The sequence below is a fragment of the Phaethon lepturus genome, unplaced genomic scaffold, assembly GCF_000687285.1.
Source record: "Phaethon lepturus isolate BGI_N335 unplaced genomic scaffold, ASM68728v1 scaffold25807, whole genome shotgun sequence".
Lineage (NCBI taxonomy): Eukaryota > Metazoa > Chordata > Aves > Phaethontiformes > Phaethontidae > Phaethon > Phaethon lepturus.
This window is the reverse complement of record NW_010552976.1, coordinates 46716-56599: the sequence shown is the minus strand read 5'-3', so window position 1 is coordinate 56599 and position 9884 is coordinate 46716. Positions and strand designations below refer to the sequence as shown.

The following is a 9884-nucleotide window of genomic DNA, read 5'->3' as shown; positions in this document are numbered from 1 at the left end:
ATATATATATAAAAACAAGATACCCAGAGGCACTGGTTTGCATTAGGGCTTAATTTCCAGCTAAATTAAAAATCAAATCCAGGCATTTTGAATGCCTAAGGGGCACAAAAGCAGCACCCAAAATCATTAACTTTTGCACCTCTTATAATACATCCCAAACCGGTCAGATTTGTTTTTCAAAATTTTGTAGTAAAATAAAAGTGCTCTTTGAGGAAAATCTATGCAATTAAACAGCAGATGCTTAACCCCTGAAAAATAGAGGCTTATAACAGAAGTGCTGATAGACCCTTAACCATAGCATCATTAGCAGCAGGTGCTGCTAGAGTTATCAGTTTTCTAAATAGTTTTAATGTAAACAGTATTCTTAAGCTCTAAGTGTAGCATAATGGTTGGGATTTGCTCTTTAATTCTTTTTACTAGAAAGATACAGCTCATTTAAAATAGCTGGTAGATACAGAAAGCATAAATATACAGTAAGTTTAGACACTGATTGTACTAAATGCAACAATACAAAGAAGCAAACAGGAACACAAATGGTAACACAATAAAACTGTATTACATTTGTGCTTCAAATATTACAATACATTATATACAATAGTCCAAAATAAACATCTCATGCCAAATGACACAAAAAGAAACAAAAAACCAAACAAACCAAAAACCCCAAGAGCAAGCAAAAAGAATCCAGCTGTATGTACAGTACCTTTTTTAATTAACATTCAACTCTGAACTGGAGAAATTTTCACTACATACAGATGCAGTCCGCCTTTTATTTCACGCAACCATTCTGTCTCCCTATATCTATGCTATTCAGTAGGTTCCTGTGTCATCTCTTATATACATGTTGAGCAAAAAAGATAAAAGAACATAGTGCTTTGTATTCTTAATGATGTGGCATCAGATCAGCGAACCTGGGGTGCATAACCTTCTTTCATTAAACCCTCCTCATAGTCCGTCTGGCACAGAATCATGTTGTTCTTCAGGAAAAATTTGTCTCCAACACAAAATCTGAAATTACAATAATAAAGGAAAAAAAAAGGTAGGTTCAGGACGAATGATGTGATATTGTGATATGATCTTACACGTAAGGACTGTACAACAACTGTTCGCGATTTTGTTGTACCGACAACACGGCTCGCACCTCTGCCGTCGGTCGCAGCGCACCCGGGCGCGTGTGCACGCATGTGAAAGCCCCGCAGAGAAATTGCTCCGGTATCAGAATTAATCCTGTGCTTTCAACAAAATCTGGTGTGTTCACGCGCTTTTGCTTCCCCAGCCAAAGACTTCATTCAAAGCCCACTGAAGTCTGTGGGAGTCTTGGATCATGTCACTAGCACACAGATAAAACAGAATAAATATCCCAGGCTACTGAGTTGAGTGAAAAGTAAATGCCCTGCTTTCAGGCAAATCAGAAGGAAAACACAGTGATCGTATGCAGTAGGAAGCTCAGCTGAGATATGTTACATTTGTCTTGTGCAGGCGTACCGTTAAGAATTTCTTGTTGTATTCCAGTTGGATATTTTTACTAGAAATGATGTAAACCGGTGGTTCTGAGAACCGTTTCTAGCCTACACATGACTTCTTTACATACTTTGTGGTGCAAACTAGAGACACGCAGGCAGGTATGCAGAGAAACCTTTTTTTTTTCCCCCCTGTAGGAGTTGATTATAAACTTAGTTACTCAGCTAAATTCTCTCTCGTGGTATCAGTATACCTACCTTGTTATACTATTACGTGCATCAGAATGATCTGATTGCTACAAAACGCTACCGAGATATTTCATCTGATTTTCTCTGATGAGCAGGAAAATCACGTAACGTTAACGCTCCTGCTTGGCTGGCTGGCTTCAAACTTCGAGTGAAGTAGGATTTCCCAGCTATGCAGTACGCGTGAATGTAAGAAGGCTCTTCACTGACACCCCCCTCAACCCCTTCCTCCCGCCGCCCCCCCCACAAAGCCAATCTTCTTGAAGGTACTTAGGGAGCAAGTGAATAGGGCCAACGCACAGAGAAAGAGTTTCCCTAGTGACTGCCTTGGCAAGGGTTATGTGCCTTTGTTTATAGTGAACTCTCCATATAAAATACATTGGGAGGCACTGCTCACACTCTTCCAATTAAAATGAAAGAAAGTAACCTAAATGAACCCCTTAACACTGACGTGAATAAATGAAACCAGTTTCTCCCAGCTAATTATGGATCTCACTACATAAAGTATTGTTTAATGTGTAACAGATTATAATGTCCTTTTTTGTATAATTTCCAAATGGTGACATCTTGGACACAATTAGGGTCAGATATAAATGCTTGTGGTGTTTACGGTAGATTTAACAACAGAGTAGCTATGGGAATAGCTGTATATGTATTTAATTGTAACAATTTAACCTTGGAATGGTGGTGCCTGCTGTAGCTGACCCAGTAAAACTACATAAATGACACCGGTTGACCCGCCTGACCTCTGATAGTGGTCTCTCTTTATCAGATAGTCAATTCCTAATGATGTTCAGGCAGAAATCTTGGTGAATTGTCACAGATTAAATTGTGTATTGAAAGCAGTCCTTTAATGTTTTGTGAAGTTGGAGGTTTAAATGAGTAGCAGTTGGACTGATTTACATTTGTGAAGATTGGAATGCTAGACAAACAGTGAACCCATTTATTTTCCAACTGGGTAGCTTTGGAAATTTATCCTTATGCTAGCTAAATAGATAGAGGGAAAATAGTGTAATAAAAAAGTGGATTGGAAAGAATTAGCTCTGCTCTTAAAGGAAAATTGTTTTGTTTATTTGTGGACTTTTTTTGTGTAGGATTACTGCCTGTTGCTGATGATGATTGAAAATAGAGATTAAGGAATGATCCTGAAATCTTTAAGTTATTTATAATCAAGACTCTTCTGTAGAATTTACAGGTTCCTGCCATCCTTCCCACCCCAATCCTGGTATATTAGGCTACTAACAACAGAAAAGTGTTTTGCATAGGTGTGTTGAAATGCAGAATTCCTGAAACAAACAAGTTCTTTGGCAGTTTCTCTAGTTTCCATCCTTTGTATTTCTGTCCATTGATAAAAATTCTTTTGTGCATCTTACCAGATTAGGTAAAGGAGTCTTAACTAGTGCTAATAGGTACAAGTGCTTTGCCCAAAGAAGTCACATTTAAAAAAGAAAAAAAAGAAAACAAATAAATAGTCCTTCGTAGTTTCTCTTAAAGGAACATACGGATTACTGCGGACTAAAGCAGGGGAAGTTAGGTATTGTGACAAATCAGTCACTCCGTTGCAGTTAGCCCAAGGATTACTGATGGGGACTGAGCAGGGGATGTCTGGCCAGCAGTGCCCACCACATCAGAGGGTTACTGTGCAGCAGGGCATCCCTCCTTGCGGGTCAGGCACTGGTGGGAGACACGACCACCTCTGTTCGCCCAGCAGAAAGCACTAACTCCAAACTGTGAATGTTATTCAGCTGTTTATTCCTTTGTGTTCCAGCGTAATACAGAGCTTAGCGGACTAATTTGTTTTAAATATTTAGTAAATGAAAAATACGCTGCTGAAGTGCAATTCACTTGCACAGCAATACTTTCACATGTGACTTCTTCCAATGTTGCTTGCATCAAGACCCTGGCTGAAGGATTTTGTTTCTCAGCCCTCAGAGAAGTGCCACGATTGGAATTAAACCGCACCAGCTACACGAGGGAGTCAGGATGCCTTTCCCAATAAAAAGTGTCAATGCCTTTTGCTTTTGCTATGTTAATATGTCGAGCCAGAAATGCTCTACCTATGTCTACATGGCATTTGACAGCTTTACGCATGAGTGGGTTTAAACATACACAGTTCCACAAATCATTTACCTTCCAAGTGTACAGCTGTCTTGTGGAGAGGCTGCCAGTGGCCTGTCTAGACACGCTTGGCTGTGTGATAACCTGTGGGGTGGGGGGTCTGTCTGCATGGTAAGACACCCTCTGGGTTCATCTGGGGCTGCGTTTGCACGCTGGGGGTGATCCTCTGAGCCTTGGGGCAAACCTGTTACTCGAGATACGTATGGTCCAAATTTTACAACTGTTTTCATATTGTGCAAGTTCAGTGGCTGAAACACATTGGCAAAGACTGACGGTGAGGCTTGCATGTGCCCCGGGTATTAAATGTGTGAATTATGCACTCACTAGGTGGCAAAGAGGTAAGCACCAGGGGAAGAACATATAAAAATGGCATGCTAGCTCCCAAGTACAATGAGACAAGGCGAATAGATGGATGAAGTGTGACAAATTCTGTCCATCCACACCTTCAACCTTATTTGACTCTCAAAAGCAGATTTAGTCTCTTCTGAAATCAAAGAGCTAAATCTTGCAACTACTTCAGATTGGTTTTGCACACCAAATGTAAAACTGGCTCAGCTTTAAAGTGGAAGGGTAAATTCAAGCCTAGCCTTCCACCTCTGGCAAGTGTTGGTTTTTTTTATGGAATTGGCACAGGATGTAAAGCAGGGCGCAATCTGGGCACGTATATCACATGGAGTCAAGGAGCATATTAAGACGCCACTCCGTTAGGAGTATATAATGAGGCAAGACTATTACTCTTCTAGCAGGCAGATGGTAGTCTTCAGCCTTCCCTAAAACCCTCACCCAATTTATTTAATAGGCAGGCAAAATGAACAAGAAAAAATATACAATAGGCTGCATTAACATGCCAGATTGGACTTACTGCCATAAATTGATAATACTACTTTTGACACGACTGTGACATTAGTAGAATGACCATTATAATTAACCTACATCCTAGAACTCCTGTCATATTTTACAATGGCAAAAGGAAGGCCATTTATATTACAAAATGACCTCTGTTATCACCTTGTTTGGAAGGGGAAGGTGTGCCTAGACTAATCACAAGAAGTATAAAACTTACATTTTGAGAAATAGCTGTTTCATTGTTCAGAACAGATATTTAAGGAGATCTCACTGCTGTCTGTCATCTTTTCTGATGTACAGGATGTGTGTCAAGGTACCAAAGACTTCTTAAGAAAGTGAGAGAAATATTGCTGTGAATAAAGATGGCTGTGTGTGAAGTGCCTCCTCTGGTAATGTCAGGTCTTTGTTGTTGTAGAAAGAAACAAAATCTGGAAGCATTTAATTGATTTCCTCTAGGATGAAGCAAGCTCAGACTTACACTCACACCCTTCCCCTCTGCTTTGTGCACTCAGTGATGTAACTTGTCCTCTGCTTTTCCCTCTTTCTTCTTTTTTCTAAAGCTCCTTTGAGTTTCCAGTATAACTCAAATTAATCTTAATCCATATGCATCACCAAGAGAACAAAGACATGCTTTTACATCACAGTTCATCAGTCCACACCTATGGTTTACTAACTCTAGGGTTCTGTCAAAATGTCCATTTATTGTCAAAGAGTGGAATGTGGGAGCTGTGCCTGGGTTTGTGCATTTTTACTAGTACAATGTAGCATATATACACACAGAACCCTGGTTCAACTTACAACGACAAACCTCAACTCGGTGTGCTTTTCATTTACTATTTTTTTCAAAAGCAGGTGTGGAGAATGTGTTAATTTTTATTCTACATTTCGAGACACTCAATGGAAATCAGCAGTATTCAGGTCTTTGCAATTTATAGAATGACCACTCATGCAAAAATCTGATGTGGGTGTTTGAAATAAGGGTGTCCCTGGCATTGCATTACCTCCCCTCCCTTGACAGAGAACAAAGGCAGCACTGTGTGGGCATTTTACAGTTTATACTGGAGGTAAGTGTTTACAGCTACATCAGGACAGCTATTGGAATGAGTGTGTAACCATTTTCAGGCCAGTTCCCATTAAAATAAAGGCTTTTTTGGATAGAAGGATAGAACATTTGATTTAAACACCCCTCAGCGATAGCAGATGGGGGTTTTAAACCATACCCTGAGTTGACTTCAAATGGCAGAGAGAAAATATTGCAGAAGTACGGGACAGGCTGCTAAAGCAGCCGACAGGCAGTGAAAGGAAGACATGGAAACTCCGGAAAGTGGGAAAGCCGAAGGCAGACTGACATCATTGCTGTAGTCAAAAGTGTCAAGCACAGATACAGCTGAGCCCACTCGCAAGATTTTCCACTCCATTTTGCCAGTCACACAAATGCAATCTGACAAAGTGTGAAAGGCAATGTCTGTTTACAAGTTTATTTTTCCAGTGGTTTCCAGGTTTTTTTCCTTTAAATTTTCTGCAGAAATTAACTATATTGAGGCTACTGCCAATGTGAGGTGAAGTGCTTCTGAGAAGTTTAGTATGTTTACAGGGAAGAAAGGGGAGTACTTGCACCATTAAGATGACTGTCACTAAGCTCTACGGGTATTTAGGAGATGGAAAAACTTCAAATTAAGAATAACATGGACAGAGACATGAAAGATAAGGGGATGCTAAAAACTTTAGGCTAGTAGCAGAGCTTAATATTCACAAAATCCCCACAGCTTTAAGCATCACTATAAAGGAAAAATGGGGAAAGTATGTCAAAAACTAGATGTATGGAGCAATTAGATCCTAGAGCTGAATATATTTATGAAAAGGAAAATACAAGACAGTGCCTATTTGACATCAGGGGTCTAGGCTTTGTGGCTCAGGAGATCCCTTACAGTCCTGTCTATGTCTACAGGCCTGTCTCCAGTCTGTCCTCCTAGAATACAGTATGTGAGACGTGTTTTTCTTCCCACTCTGAAAATGTAGCCTTCAGGAGGACAATAAAAGGGGACAGGCACATTATGAGTTAGTTCAGAGATGGAGTTTATGGCCCGGAAAAGTCCCCTGAAATCAAGGGGGTCTAACAGCCATCCACAGAGGCTTAAGCTGGATGGTGATTTATAGATACTCAAAAATAATAAAGCAAACAGTGAAGTTGTACATAAAAGCAGAAAAATCACCGAATCTTTCACAAAAAGCGCTAGGCAAAAATGGGGAGTCCCCTCTCACCTGGGACAGGATCGACTATTTAAAAGGCAGGAATATGAGGGCCATGCAATAGCAAGCCTGAGAAACGGGCTGCCCCAAGGATTGGTGTGAGGCGAGTTAATATAATTATTCGCTAGCTTGGAAGGCAGAAATCATTGGAAGGCACAAGCAGGCACAAAACATGAGGAGAAATTTAGTGTTGGGGAAGACAAAGTAATGCAAACTGAAGAAACATTTCAGTCTACTCATGAGCGTTCCTTCTGTTAGGAAGAAGCCTCAATGGTAACTGAAAATCTGAAATATGGAACTGAACAGAGAGCACTATATACTCTCTGGTAGTACTCCAGCTATGTTGTACTTCTATCAGTATAAAGAATAACCCAAAGGATTTAAAATTTAATGGGGGAAGAGAATGTGAAGGTGGGGAATAAGGACAACACACACGTCTTGCAATAGCTGGTGGGCCTTGCTACCTCTGTTGGTGATTTTTTGATATCTCTGATGTGTTTGTAAATAAAAATATTCTCTTCAATCAATAAGTTACACATTAGGGATAGTGGCTGGTGTGAAAGGGAAGAGCAGATCTAAAAAAGCTCAAGAACATTATTTTGCATACAAAGGGGCAGCGTGGAATAAAGAAAGAAAATTAAACTGCTATCTTATAAACTCATCCTCACTCGGAATCTGCTGTTTGGTTTTGATTAGCTTAACTAGAGGAAGAAAAAAAGATCCTGAGAAGGGCAACAGAAATTATTAATGGCATGGTGACTGACAAGATTATTCAGTTTCAAAGAAAAGAAAAAGCAGTTTTATAGCAGATATAAAACCACTCCAAACCTGGTGATGGGTCAGGTGTCTAGCATTTTTATTTTTTATTGCTATACAAGTAATGAAAAAGAAAAGATTTAAAGCTATTTATTAATGAGAGAATGTAGTCAGTGGGATACTTTGCCAAGGAACCACAGAAGAGCTAAGGTGGAGCATCCATGAAACAGGATTTATTATAAAAAGCCACAAAATTAATTCTTCAGAGTGCCACTAGCCCCAAATTGTGAGGAAGAAAGGTACCCTACAGGTAGTCTGTTTTATTAGGCTCCATGAGAGCTATTGCAATATAATCAGGATTAGGGCCACTTTTGAGAATTTCTGAAATTCTCTGAAACTTCTGGAACTGTTCCCTGTTTTGAGTAGATGAACTAGACAGTATTTCAGGTAAATCAATTCTTTTGTTCCTAGCCTAAGACTGCTGTAAGACTATTTCAGCAACCCTTTGGCCAAACTACATGCAAAGTAAAAATCAAATAAGGGACTAGATTGAAGGCTCAGGAATGACAAGGTTAAGAGTTATTAAACATCCCAGGAAAGCTCTGTTTCAGAAGAACCTAACAGCAGTTTTCCAGGGGGATCAGTGGCCCTAGGGCATAGTATTATGTATATTAGCTGCAAAGTGAAATTGTACATTAGTTCACGCTTGTCATGGTAAAAGAGGAATATTAAAAATAATCACAACAGCTTCACTTTTAGGGGGAAGAAAAAGAAAGTTCACTTGCTGAGATCCAAGAGTGCTAACTATGATGAAAATCTTTTGCACTCAGGGTAACAAACATTGTCTGCTTTGCTTGACTGATGAAGATTAGCTGACTTCTTACATTAAAGAAGTTTGTCTTGTATGGGCTGAAGTGACAAGACAATAACTAAGTGCTAATTGTGCATAACCAACACTAAAGATATGCAGCCCCATTATGGCATGTAATAAATGAAGCGAACAACGGAAATATATTAGGCACTTTAATAATGATACTGGAATCATCGTTTGAAAAAAACAGGGATGTGAAGGGTTTAAGAAACGAAACCTAAGAGTGTGTGTGTGTCTTACTTAAGTGGGTACTACCAGAGGCTCTGCCTGCCTTACTCAGAATACAGCCTCTTAGTTCTGTGGCAAGACAAAATTGATATAGGACTTTAAATAGCATTAGAACCTATAATTACTTTGCATTATTATATAGTTTAAGCAGTGGTTATTGCTTGCCTGGTATTTTAATTTCCCATGCAACATGATGAAAAAGGTCAATTTGGCTTTTTTTAAAGAGCGTAATTGTAGTGTGCTACACTTATTAGCAGCTGTACATTTTATGGTTCTTTAGGGAGGTTAGATTTTTAAATGACTACAGTGTTACAAAATAATACACTGTAGGACAAGGTGAGTTAGCAAAGCTTATTTAGAGCTGTATCTAACTTCAGTGTGTTAGACTATTATTTTCCTAATTTTTTGTTACTTCCCTAGAAATGTGCATCTCCTGTTTCTTCCCACCTGAAACCGGGGGAAAAAAAAAAAGAACGCTATAAAACTCTAAATAGGATCATGTAATAACTGAAAAAACATAATAGGTACATTAAGGAGTGGACATAATTGGTTCTCGCATTTCCTAGACCTCACAGAAGTTACCAGCAAAGCCGCAGAAATAGAGCTCTCGGTGAAACCTCTGACAGGATTTGGCCACCACTCTGAATGTAGTTGCTGTAAGTTCGCCTGTATTTGCCTCTGAAAAATTCAGTTGCTACAATTTTACCATTTTTGACATTCGTTCTGAAACTGTACCATATGGGTGATGCTTCAGAACAAAGTGACACATTTGGATCCTTGGGATTGTTATAAACTGCAGTTAGGATATGGAAATAAAAACATGGCATAGGAAGTTCAATGCTGCTACAGAGAAAATGGTGGGAACAACATCTTTTAAATTTAAATGATTACAGTTCTGGCAACAGGAAGAAACAAAATGTACTTTAAAAGAAATATATGTGATAAAAATGAAGAATTAAAGTAAAAATAATGTAATAATGAGAAAGGGTACTGCTATGCTCTTCTGCAGAAAAGGATCTCAAAGTCCTTTATAAATACTAATTAGTTAAACTTGACAGACAGCCTTTTGAAGGAGAGAAAGTAACATTAGTCTTTTTTATTGATGCGGG

The 9884-nt window shown here is 39.1% G+C and overlaps 1 protein-coding gene across 1 annotated transcript in view; it reads right to left on the bottom strand.

Annotated features, from left to right (window-relative positions):
• Nucleotides 1-325: 325 nt before the first annotated feature.
• LMO3 (LIM domain only 3 (rhombotin-like 2)) overlaps nucleotides 326-9884 on the bottom strand; it is a 50451-nt gene continuing 40892 nt past the window's right edge. Inside the window, exon 3 of the mRNA XM_010291400.1 lies at nucleotides 326-1008. Within this exon, the coding sequence (XP_010289702.1) occupies nucleotides 903-1008 (106 nt within the window). The 3' untranslated portion in view covers nucleotides 326-902. The remainder of the gene's footprint in view (nucleotides 1009-9884) is intronic.